This window comes from Rhinolophus sinicus, chromosome 1 (genome assembly GCF_057876585.1).
Source record: "Rhinolophus sinicus isolate RSI-liver-muscle chromosome 1, RSI-T2T, whole genome shotgun sequence".
NCBI classification, from domain to species: domain Eukaryota; kingdom Metazoa; phylum Chordata; class Mammalia; order Chiroptera; family Rhinolophidae; genus Rhinolophus; species Rhinolophus sinicus.
The window spans coordinates 76,142,534-76,155,685 of record NC_142501.1 but is presented as its reverse complement, the minus strand read 5'-3'; the positions used below and the strand labels follow the sequence as shown (position 1 = coordinate 76,155,685).

At 36.6% G+C, this 13,152-nt stretch overlaps 1 protein-coding gene across 3 annotated transcripts in view; it reads right to left on the bottom strand.

The window, feature by feature from the left end:
* Positions 1-13,152, bottom strand: part of PTPRQ (protein tyrosine phosphatase receptor type Q) — a 241,992-nt gene that overhangs the window by 154,806 nt on the left and 74,034 nt on the right. For all 3 annotated transcript variants that reach the window (XM_088800966.1, XM_074325366.2, XM_074325367.2), the window contains 3 exons: positions 2,389-2,566; positions 840-1,001; positions 556-735 (listed from right to left, as the gene is read on the bottom strand). In XM_088800966.1, coding sequence (XP_088657092.1) covers positions 556-735; positions 840-1,001; positions 2,389-2,566 — 520 coding nt within the window. The remainder of the gene's footprint in view (positions 1-555; positions 736-839; positions 1,002-2,388; positions 2,567-13,152) is intronic.

Below are 13,152 nucleotides of genomic sequence, written 5' to 3'. Positions count from 1 at the left end.
CCATTTGGCATAGGCGTAGTGAAAACAATTCATTTGGGAGACTGGCTCCCCACGTCAGCTTCCTTATAATACCAATCTCCCAAATTCTTTGGGTTTATGGGTTCTTCCATGTTGATGATGCTTTAGCGTTTTCCTAAAATATTAAGGCAATAATTTGAGGCTGAAAAATAATTTTTGGCACGTGCAAGGCGTATAGTTAGTTGACTTGGCACAAACACCATGCCAGCTGATTCACTTCAGCTGATTTTCACATTCATTCATTTAAGCCTTCAATACTGAGTTATTTCAGTATACCAGACATAAAATTCCCCGGGTTAAGTATACTCCTATGATATTTATGATGTGATTATTTTACTTTGTAAACAAATATAAAGGAAAACACATTTTATTAAATAATTTCTTCACATATTTTTCAAGATATCCATGGCAGCATAACACAAAATCTGGAATGATGAAGCATGTGTCCTGCAAGGATTAAGGCATAGAGAGCTGCATATTTTCCATCAGAATAGGAATGTTAAAACAACAACAACAACAACAACAACTTTTTTCTACCTGTTATGAGAAGGCTGTTATCTAAAGTAGTCATCTGAAATGCTCTGTTTGTATCCAGTTCCATTGCATAAATTGTATAATGAGTTATTTTTCCATTGGGATATTCTGGAGGATCCCAATATAACAAAATAGATGAAGAACTAATATTTTTATAGTTTATAATTTGAATGGAGCTTGGCACTTGAAAAGAAGAATGAACAATTAATATGAGTGAAAAGAAAAAGTATTATAATGTGCAAGAGCAATACTTGCAGGTAATTATTACAAAGGAAATACATTCTTACCTTGCTCAAGTGTCCTAACATTGAGAACCGTTGGTGGTCCTTCTCCCATGATGGTGAAAGCAGATACACTAATCATGTGCTCAGTGAAAGGTACAAGTCTCCTGATAACGTAAGACAGCTGTTCAGCAGCAATGTCAGTGATATAGTGATTCCATGTAGTTCCTATATGAAATCAGTTAAAAAAAAAAAAAGGTGTTTGACTTCATGATCAAAATTATTTTTGCTCACACAGTGAAATCTTAAACCTGACTTCACATTATTCATTAATATCTCCAAGCACTCTTATATGAAAGGTAGATGTATACTTAATAATAAATATGCTGAATACTCGCCCAACAACCTCCGTAAACATTTTGTGCTCCTCATATAGTTTTGCTAGTTAGTATATACTATCCTGGAACAGGAGATTAGTGTTTGGTGAAAACATAACTTTCTAAAAGTGTCTGGCTAGGAATATTTTTCTAAAGAGACCGACTAGGTACTAATATAAAATTGAAATGTGGTAAGTCAATGCAAGATTACAATGTTCAAGTTATAGAAATGAGACTCTAAATTCACCATACCTTCACTAAACCCAATAATATGTTAAAGAAAACATATTTGGATAACTCATATATAAATCTGCCTCAACAAGGATTTCCAATAATCTTAGATTTTTTTATTTATTTAGAATTTGTGCTTCCAACAATGTTAATCAGCAATCCAGCCAAACTTGAAGTGTTTTAGGAAACATCTGTATCAGAAACTGTGAGCCTTTTGATTTGTAATGTTGCCCCAGTCTTCTTCGCATAGCAAAAATACACCAGGAAATGAAATAAACATATACTGAATGTAATGTGATACTTTTGACTGAGTGTCTACTATCAAAAAATAATAATAATAATAACATAACACTTATAAGTTAGAATGGGACAAATACCAAAACAGAGAAAATGCAAGGAAAAATATTCCTCTCACTTAGCATTTCAGAAAAACCAGAGAGATAATTTCAATGTGTTGTCTAACCAAGTATTTTTAATTTGCTATGTGTGACATTCTCCTTTTAGAAACAATAAGATACATTGACCCTGAAGAGTAAGTGTACACACTAATGACATCACCACGTCATTGCGGTCACCTACACCTGTTTATCACCGCATGCACTAGAGTTGTAACTTTCTGACCTATTTACCTTTAGTGACATTTAAAAACCTATTAGTCAAAAGCTGCAGAGAGTGTGAGGCCTGTAAATGATTTGAAGATATGTTAATCCCTTCCCATCACACCTGCTTTGGCAACTGTAATAACTGATTGTCTATGCAGCTTGGCCACAGACTCTGGGGTGCTACTTTCTCTAGGAGGAAGGTCAAATGGGTTAGGAGGGGCCAGCTCCCGCCTGTGTGGCATTTCCATTTGCTGCATAAGGTTATCTGCCAGTTAAAGAAGAAAAAAATTGACTCAGCCCATGTACCATTAATAATTTGGTTGAACTCCAAGCTAAGGTTCATATTTGTGCTAACTAGTACTGGTGATTTAAATACACTTCTTACAACATAAAATTTGTACCTACCAACTGTTAAATGCCGGTCTTCAGCTCTATTCCTCGCAGGAAAATTATTATGTGGATGACTGTTATACATAACTGAAGCAATTGAGTACAGGTCAGAAGATATGTCTGCTGAACCCTCAAATAATCCTGCTATTGACTCTATGTTCATAGTTTCTTGAGCGATGGGGTTGTTTATATACTGTAATTAAAAATAGTCATTTACAAAGCCTGTTTGTAACCATTATACTTAATAATGACTTCTCTTAAGTATTAGTTTAAGAAACTAGTATCTTTGGAAGCAGCTTTTAAAAAAAGATATTTATTTCCATGACTGTGTCTCCTTTACATCTCAAAATTCGATTCTGAAGCTCCTAAAATCTTGCATCATTGCAACACATTGTGATTGCTCCTATATCTTAGGAAACCAATACCACATTGTGGGAAGAAGCAGGTATTCGTTTCTGACTTCAGCTATTGTAAAATTAGATATCCTCATGCAAAGGTTTCATGACTAAAATATTTTAACTGCTTTTCCCCAGAAAGGTAAGAGTTCTAGGCATACTGCTTTATTTAAAATGTGTTTTGCTTCGCTATGTGTCCCCATTTGTAGACCAGGTGTGTGAGGCCTGCATGACTGCTTAATACATGTTAGTAATAGTGGTTTATCTATGATGGAGTGAAGTTACAGACATGAACAAAATGGCATGACAATAGTTTCCGAACAGGGTTCGTGGCAGACCTATCCAAGACTCAGGCCCTAAGGAATATTTTAAGTAACTGATTATTCCTAGATTCCATAATGTACTTCACACATGTCAAGTTCACCAAAGTGGCAGGTCTTGAAATAAAAAATATCTGGAGCAGATTCAAATATTTATAGATTTTTGTTGGGATAACAAATGACTCCCTTCTCCCTCCCCACATAGCATAGCTGATTAAAACAGAATGAGAAAAGGATTAGGCATTTTGCATAGATTTTCAACCTTGAAAATAAGGCTAAAAATTAATCAAAGAAAATGTTCCCTTAAGAGACTTAAAAACCAAATGCAATGTGTGGACTTTGGATTCAATTATGACATAGCTATCACTGTAGGCTTTGAAGGTAATCAGTGAAATTTGAATATGGTATAGGTATTAGATGATACAGATCAATATTAGTAATTTTGTTAGTTTGGTAATGGAATTATTGAATGAATTAAAATGTCCATGTTTATTAGAGATTCATACTTAGATATGTAGGAGCAAACTGATGTGAAATCTGAAATTTATTTTAAATTTGTCCCCAACAGCATCAACAACAACATGAGACAGGTGATGCAACAATGGCAGACTGTTGATAATTATTCAATCCAGGTGATGGGTAATTGGGAGCTTGTTATAGACTTTTCTCTACTTTTATGCCTGTTCAAAATTTTCTGAACTAAAATAGTCATGAAAAAAGAAAATATTGCAAGAACTACTCTCTTTCGAACAATTCTTTTTTCAAGTTTTGCTTCAAAATTCACCCTAAAACATTTTTTTTTTATTAACACGTTGCGTACGGCGGGGTTTAAATCCCTCATACCCCTCTGTTCTGGCAGGTTTTTAAAAGAAACTACTTTAAAATGCACTCTTCTCTTTAAAGCGTAAATGCTTCTATGTCATTTATTATTTTTCTATAAATAATAGATTCTACAAATAAATTATTCTATAAATTATTCTATAAATAATTATTCTACAAATAATTCAATAAAATATGCAAAGTAAAAAGAGTCAACAGTAAAACCGAGCATTCTCGTTATCCATCCTTAATGCATGGTTCAGAAAAAAATGAAGATTCTCGTGATCCGTACGCAACGTGTTAAGAAAATTACCCTATTGAGATTTCCCTATTGAGTCAGGATGGCAGAAGAGGTAAATGTTGTGCTCACCTCCTCTCACAACCACATCAAAATTACAACTAAACCACAAAACAGCCATCATTGAGAATCTCCTGAAGTCTAGCTGAACCAAAGTCCTACCACTAAGGACATACAGAAGAAGCCACCTCCAGAATGGCAGGAGGGGCAGAGACGCAGAACAGGCTGGTCCCACACCAGTATGTGACCATTAAAAATCCAGAGGGATATCTCAGCTGTGGAAGTCCCCGCCTGAGGAGCAAGGGGTCCCAGCCCCACCCCAGCGCAGGGTTTCAGTGCAAGGGAGAGAAGTCCCTATAACTTCTGGCTGTGAAAACCAGTGGAGATTGTAGCTGAATGAGAGGGAGGGCGGCTGCACTCCCATGCACTCCTTTTAACGGTCCTGCGAACTACTTGCTGCTGTCACCTACTTGGACCTACTCACTCACTCTGAGCTCCAGCACTGGGGCAGCAGCTTGAGAGGTGCCAGGGACATACATAGAGGAACTGAATTGTCTAGCTTTAGGGTGAGGGCTGGAGGGATAGCTTTCTCCTGGATGGAAGAGCTAGTGGAAGCCATTGTTTATTTGTTAAGCACTCCCTCCCCCTCCCTACGTGCAGACACAGGCAGTCACCATATCTGAGTCTCCATCAAACTGCCTATCACCTTTGCTCTTCCCTGCCCTAATGATTCCTTGAAACCACACCTCACCCAACTTTCAGGCATCCCAAGCCACTTCCAGTGCCTTTTCCATATAAATGGCCTACCTTGGATCATGCTGCAGAATTTTTAAAAATCTCTCAAAAGTTCACAAAACCCAAACAAGCAGCATCTGGCTTCAGTGTGTCCCATTCCTCTGGCTGAGGAACCCTAAGGCCGGCACTACAAACAGCTGGCCTCGGCTCATGGCTTAGACTCTCAAGGCACCTCTAAGCACAGTGGCAGCCATCTGAAGATTGCTTTGTGGCTCATGCCAGGTGGCCCCAGCAGGGCACAGACTGCAGCTGAACTTGGCCTGCAATGGGTCCCCTCCCAGGAGGCCCCAGAGCTGGCAGGTCCAGTGGCCAGCTTTGCACTGGAACAGAGCATCACCTGACCACCTTAAAGGACAACATGCCCAAAGGGCAGACTGGGAAGGCACCAGAGCCCCATTAGAGTAAATCCAGCTCTGTAGAGTCAGCCCCTGCCTCACAGCTCCTCCACTGTAGTCACAGCCAGTCCTCACCATCAATCAACTTTAGGGTCAATCTCTCCCACTGGCATGAAAACAGCAACCAAGGCTCAACTACAACAGGAGGGTACACAACCCCCACAAGGGACACACCTGAAACACCCAGCTCTAGTGAGCAGGAAGACTGCACCACTGGGCCCCCCAGGACCCCTACTATTTAAGGCCACTCTACTAAGATCAGGAGGCATAGTAGTCCTACTTAATACATAAAAAAAAAAAGCAGTGGGATGCAGACAAAATGGGGAGACAAAGACGCATCCCAAATAAAAGAAGAAAACAAAGCTCCAGGAAAAGTACGAGACAAAATGGAGCCAAGCCATCTACCAGACACAGAGTTCAAAATTGGTTATAAGGATGCTCAGTGATCTCAGGGAGAACTTCCACAAAGAGATAGAAAATATAAAAAGTGGAGATAGAAAACATAAAAAAGAACCAGTAAGAAATAAAGAATACAATAATGGAAATGAAGGTTACATTAGAGGGAATCAACAGTAGATTAGGTGAAACAGTGGATCCAATTAGTGATTTAGGAGATAAGATAGAAAACACCCAATCAGAATAGCAAAAAGAAAAAAGAATCTAAAAAAATGAGGACAGCTGAAGGGGTCTCTGGGACAACCTCAAGTGTACAAACATTCACATCATAGGAGTACCAGAAGGAGAAGAGAGAGAGCTAGGAATTGAAAACCTATTTGAAGAAATAATGATGGAAAACTTCCCAAAACTGGTTAAGGAAATGAAGAGTCAAGTCCAGGTAGTGCTGAGATGAACCCAGAGAGGCCCACACCAAGCTACATCATAATTAAAATGTCAAAGGTTAAAGACAAAGAAAGAATCTTAAAAGCAGAAAGACAAAAGCAGTTAGTTACCTACAAGGGGGGGGGGGGGCGTGAGACTATCAGCTGATTTTTCAACAGACCTTTGCAGCCCAGAAGGGATTGGCAGAAAATATTCAAAGTGATGAGAAGCAAGGACTTACAACCAAGATTACTCTACCCAGCAGAGCTATCGTTTAGAACCAAAAGACAGATAAAGAGATTCTCAGACAAGAAAAAGCTAAAGGAGTTCATCACCAACAAACAAGTATTACAAGGAATCTTAGAGAAACTGCTTTAAGATGAAAAAAATAAAATAAAAGATCAAAAATATAAATAATAAAATGGCAATAACTACATATCTATCAATAATTACTTTAAATGTAAATGGATTAAATGCTCTAATCAAAAAGACATAGGGTGGCTGAATAGATGAGAAAACAAGACCCATACATATGCTGCCTACAAGAGACTCACAGCAAAGATCTAAAGACACAGAGAGACTGAAAGTAAAGAAATGGAAAAATATATTTCATGAAAATGGAAATTAAAAAAAAAAAAATGGGGTAGCAATACTTATACCAGACAAAATAGACTTTAAAACAAAACCTGCAACAAGGGACCAAGAGGACCTAGTAATCTCACTTGTCGGTATTTATATGAAGAAATCCAAAATGCTGCTTTAAGGGGACGTGTACCTCCATATATTCATTCCAGCATTATTTGCAATAGCCAAGATATGAAGGCCACCCAGTTGTCCCTGAATGGATGAATGGATAAAGAAGAGGAGATACACATATACAGTGAAATATTACCCAGTCATAAAAAAGAATGAAATCTTGACATCTGCAACAACGTAGATGGACCTAGTGGGTATTGAGTGTAGTAAGTCAGACAGAGAAAGACAAATGTCATATGATTTAATATATAAGTGGAACCCAAAGCAGAAAATAAACAAAGGAAACAGAAACAAACTCACAGAGAACACTTTGATGGTTGCCAGATGGAGGGTGTTTGGGGGTAGGTGAAAAAGGGGAAAGGATTAATTGGCAGTTACATAGTAGTCATGGGGATGTAGGGTATAGCATAAGGAATATAGTCAATTATATTGTAATGACTATGTATGGTGTCAAATGGGTACTAGATTTATTGGGGTGATTCAATGGGAGGAAGGTTGGGGGCAGGGTGAAAAAAGTGTAGGAATTAAGAAATACAAATTGGTGGTTACAAAATAGTCATGGAGGTATAAAGGAAAACATAGAGAATATAGTCAACAATTTGGTAATAACTATGTATAGTGTCAGGTGGTTACTAGACTAGTCAGGGGGATCACCTCTTAAATTATATAAATGTCTTACTATATGCTGTAACCTAAAATTAATATAAAATAATATTGAATGTCAACTGTAATTGAAAAATTTTAAATTAGGGGACAAAGTTAAAGGGGAATAAGAGGTTCAAATTTGCAGGTATAAAACAAGTCTTGGGGATGTAATATACAACTCAGGAAATATAGTCAATAATATTGTGATTGTGTCGTATGGTGTCAGATGGTTGCTGGACTTACCATAGTGGTCACTTCTTTAGGTATATAAATGTTGAGTAACTATGGTGTATACCTGGAACTAATATAATATTGTACGTTAGCTATATTTTAACAAAAATCCTTTAAAAAGTTAAAAAGAAAATTACCCTATTCCTTCTCAATTCCATGCTCTTTTTCACTTAGAATTTATAATTAATTCATAGTATAGGTTTTATTTATTTATAAGTGTTGGTGTACCTGTGTTTTAATTATCTTAAAAGTTTCGGGGTTGTCTTTACTCTTAGAGTCAAAAACAGCTTTTATTTCTTATTAACCTAAAGCACTTAGTATTTTTCAAAAAAAGAAAAATAGTAGAGGCTCAGGAAAAACCTCAGGAACACAAGGCGTTTGCAGGCAGTTTACTTATTTATTAGGCTGGTGCAAAAGTAATTGCAGTTTTTAAACCACCTTTTAAACCACAATTACTTTTGCACCAACCTAATAATTATCTACAAAGCCAGGTTATTTAAATATTAACTTTTCTGAGAGATAAAAGAATGGAGAAAAGATTCAAGAAAATTTCCAGTTCTCTAAATAATATTTTTGAAATCAAATTATCTAAATCTTGTTACAGCTTTAGCCAGAAAAGTATTGTGATAAAAAAAAGAAAAGCAGGGGATTCCTATAAGACCTACACTAAAAATATTGTGATAAAGAACTCTGGCGAGGGAATCCTAGATGGTCTTCTATCTTCCAACAGCTCATTTCAGCTCTGCCTCCATGGGGAAATCATGGAGGGCATGCATCACAAACACATAATTCAGAGATTCTGTGGCATTTCAGTCAATAGTTTATGCCCGAACTACACAGCTGTTTCCACTATCAGCCACTCTGAGAATCTACTTGTACAAACCACTATAAAAGGTACGATGAAGTAGTACAAAGAATGTCGCCCTGAACTACTATTTTGCATTAAATCTCTCAGTATTTTATACCCACGTAAGACAAATTATTGAGAGTAAACCATACATCCCATCAATTAACTAAGTTAAGCATCTCTGTTAACATACTGCCACTTCAACATAAGAGCTGACCTGAATACTTTTGACTATCTGAAATTCTTTCAAATTCTGGTATTCATCGGAAAGATCCTCCCTAACTCGGGATTTAAATGTTGGTTTCATAATAACCCAGAATGCTACTGATTATCACCAAGTGTTCTATGTCATGATATTTCTCATACTTTGCCTCTATTAAAATATTTTTTTAAAAAAAGCGTTATATATCTTGGTCAGGTTTTGCCAAGGATGAAAAAGAAAAAAAATCTTAAGAACAAAAATGATGGGAAAGAACCAGAACTTAAGGGAGTAATCATAAGGGGTTGAGAGAAGCAGAAGTGGAAATAAAGGAAATACCAGTGAAAACAGACCCATTGCAACTTCCAAAAGTTTTGGACTTATGGAATTGATCCAGGGTTCTTACCCTCAGCACTACTGACATTCTGTTAGATAATTTTTATGTTTGTTTTAGGGGGCTGTTGTGTGCGCTGTGGGAAGTTTAGCAGCATTGTTACCCTCTAGAAGCATCCTCCCAGCTGTAACAACTAAAAATGTCTTCAGAGATTGACAAATGTCTTCTGGGGAGCAAAATGACCCCCAGTTGAGAACAATTGAGTCAGGGAAGTTCACAATTCATCAACATGAAAGGCCTCTCATAAACTACCCAGGAATCTTTGGAATTTATGTTAAAGAATGAGAAGTCTTTAAATTCCTAATCCACCTGAATAAACCAACTTGATTCTACATGTAATAGTCTTCACTATAGTTAATCTGATTTTGTTTAATACAAACCCTATTATGTGTACCAATTTAGACTCACTTGAAGTATGCTGAATGAATTGAACTGATGAAATTTTTTATTTATTCTTAAGAAATGCTTTAATATTTTATTACGGACCATTATATGATTTATGCTATCTATGATCAAGCAATGGTAAAAAGAGAAGTTTGCAATTAGCATGTGTTTGGAAACCTCCTCACGGATACTGTATCATTCTGCACATCATTTGTGTCAACAGATTCTTAAAGGCCTGATTCTGTTTATGTTCCTAATGCTCAATGAAGTAAACTTATCTCAAGCATTCACAAATGGCTCTGGAGTCTTGTCTTCAGCCTCATTTCATAGCAATTGGCAAGCCATTTAGCTGGCTTTCTTCTCATGTTCACCAGTGACAAACATTGATATGCTTGAGAAATACATTGGATGAAAAGATGCATCTGTACTAATCTCAGAAATTTGTAACACAAGGCAGGAAGATGGTATCTTTGGGGAGAAAAAGGTCCCAGGCTTCTACTAGAAGAACAAGCACAGGATGCAATCTGAATGTGCAACTCAACTAAAGAGCAGCCCACAGAGAGATGACTTTAAGCTTTTTCACATTTCAGTCTCAGTAGAATGAGCCTCCCAAAGAAATTAATGTTGTTCTTTGTATTGATAGAAGTAGAAATCTACACCAAAGGAGAAAACTAATTCTGTTCAATTTGGCTTTAGTCAAACTACATAGGGAATACTGTGTTCAGCAAAGTAAGAAGAGGCTCATTGACAAGCAGGAAATTATGCCCAGGAGAGTAATAAATATATGAAGGACCTGGAAACTGTGATTCAATTGTCTTCAGTTAATAAAAAGTTAAATCACTATGTATTGTTGTTACTACTGCAAAGACTAACATTTAAAGTTCCTGTGTCAAATACAGTGTTAAACACTTTTGCCCATGCACTATCACTTCATCATAGCCCAAAATGATAGCTATTATCATCACCATTTTATAGTCATCTGTACAAGTTCACAAAACTACTGACAACAGAGGTGGGATTGAAACATACCTCCTTGGTTCCAAGTCCCAAACTCAAAGCTACTATAATCTACTGTGTCAGTCTAGAGAGGAGAGGCAGAACAAACTGGTAAATATGAGACGACAGATACCTCATTTTAAAATAGTTTTTTAAAAAATAGGATAGTTTATAATTCATCTGTGTATTTTCTGAATCTTTCAGGGTACCTGGAACATTATAGCTACTTAATAAATAGTTGCTTGTGAGACCATAAAGAATGTTTTAATATTTTTTGAATAGGAACTGCATTTGTGGTCATGGATACCCTATTGTCAGAGCTGACCAAATATTTTAGCAGAGGATGGATTCCCAATCCTTTAGTAGGAATGGTATAGATGAGATTCATACATATGTTTGGTAGTTGAAATAAAAGTCCTCAAACCCTAGAATTCGATTTTCCAATGTATTTTTTGAATATTTGTTTAAATATTAAAAGTAAAATCTTAGACATAATTCAGCTTGCTTAAATAATCCCTATTTATTAATAAATAAATAAATCATGAGGGGTCACTGGAAAAATTTTTTCAAAAATGGTGATAAGATCAGATTAAGTTAAGCAAAGGAATATATTTTAATATATGTTTAAAGTTTTATCATCATGATGTATGTTCATGGCTATAAAAAAATCAAGAGGTGATGAAGAATTTACAATGAAAATCCCTGTCTATACCTCCTGACTCCCAGTCTTACTTTCCACAGTAACACTTTTAATCATTTGTGTTTTCAGTTCTTGTGGTATTTATGCCTAAAATCACTAAATAAGGAGCTATATTTCTCTGTTAAGGCTCTCTTATTTTATTTTATTTTTTGAGATTTTTATGAGTTTATTTGAGCCAACCTGTCAGCATGTGCTGGGGAGCAAGATCTCAAATGCTCCCAAGACTCACTTATAATATTTTAGACAGTATCTATTAACTTTCGATTATAATAGTAAAGAGATTACATAAACAGATACATACACACCTTCCCCAACTATTCTTAACTCTTGTTTAATTATGTTTGTAATTTAAATAATACACTTAAATCTACAAATATTATTCTAATAGGTACATGAAATATAAACTAGTACACTGAGAGAATGTGGTGGATAGCATCTCAGGTGGTCCCTCATTATCCCTACCTCCTGTTGTTCATGGCCCTGTATAATCCTCTCCTCTTTACCTGCATGGGACCTAGGATTTACATCTAACCAATAGAATAAAATAAAGATGATGGGATGTCACAGTCATGATTACATTACATTATAAAGACTCTCCTTGCTGGCTTAATGAAGTCAATGACCACATTGGGAAAATCCATATGGAAGAAACTGTGCAAGACCTCCATGAACTAGAGTTAGGGTAGTCTCCAGTCGCAAGCCAGATAGAAACTAGGCCCTCAGTTCTATAGCAAAAAGGAAATGAAACCTGCCAAAAAAATGAGTGAAGCTGGAAATGGATCCTTCCCCAGTCAAGCCTCCAGATGAGAACACAGCACAGTCAGCTACTTGATTACAGCCTTGTGAGAACTTGTGCAGAGAACCTGTCTAAGCTGTCTGGACCCAGAGAACTGGGAGATAGTAAATGTGAATGGTTGTAAGCTTGTGGCGAATTGTTATACAACAATAGAAAATTAATGTAGTGAGATAACAACAATGATCTAGGCGAGAGATTATGCAATTCTCAGCTAGGGTTGGGACACAGGAATGAAATATAGGTCACAGTCTGGAGGTAGAAATAATTGACCTTAACATTCAGTGGCTATTGAATGTCAAGTATAACCAAAAAATCAGAGGTAACCCCAAGGTTTCAAGCCTTTATGACAGAGAAGATAATGGTGCCATTGTCCAAAACGTGAAACATCTGGCATATAAAAATGCCATTACAGTCTTCCAAACACTTAGACCTTCAATTCACAGCTCTGTGTGTGCCCTGGACTGGTGTGCCCAATCCAAACGGTTAGGGAATTCTAAGCCTGTTATTTGATATCTAGGCTTCAAGTCAGCCTCTCTTCAGGACTGCTTCTTAACACCCTGAAAGTATTAATTGCCTGGACAGAGTTTCTTCTTGTGTGTACTGTGGAAATATTCACAGGTCTCCATCACTGTCCCAGGACCTCTGTATCGTATCTGTTCTTTCCAGCTCATTCCTTCTAATCATGAACCTGGCCCTGTTATCCCAAAAAGGATTTAGTTCTTTATTTTGTTTTATGGGGGGAATGAGTTTACGTGTGTTGAGTCCTGGCAGAATCTTCCCACAAATGGTTGTAATTAGGAATGCCAAGTGTCAGAGAAAAAGATCATCATGGAAAGCCAGGCAAAAGAGTCATGCAAATAGAAAGCAGTGATTAAAACTGTGAAATCATCAAAAGAAAAAGTAACGATATGGCTAAAAACAGAAACTTCTGGAACACCTTTTCAAAGAAGGCATTAGAAAATTGTAAAAGAAAGAGGTAGGTTTTTTAAT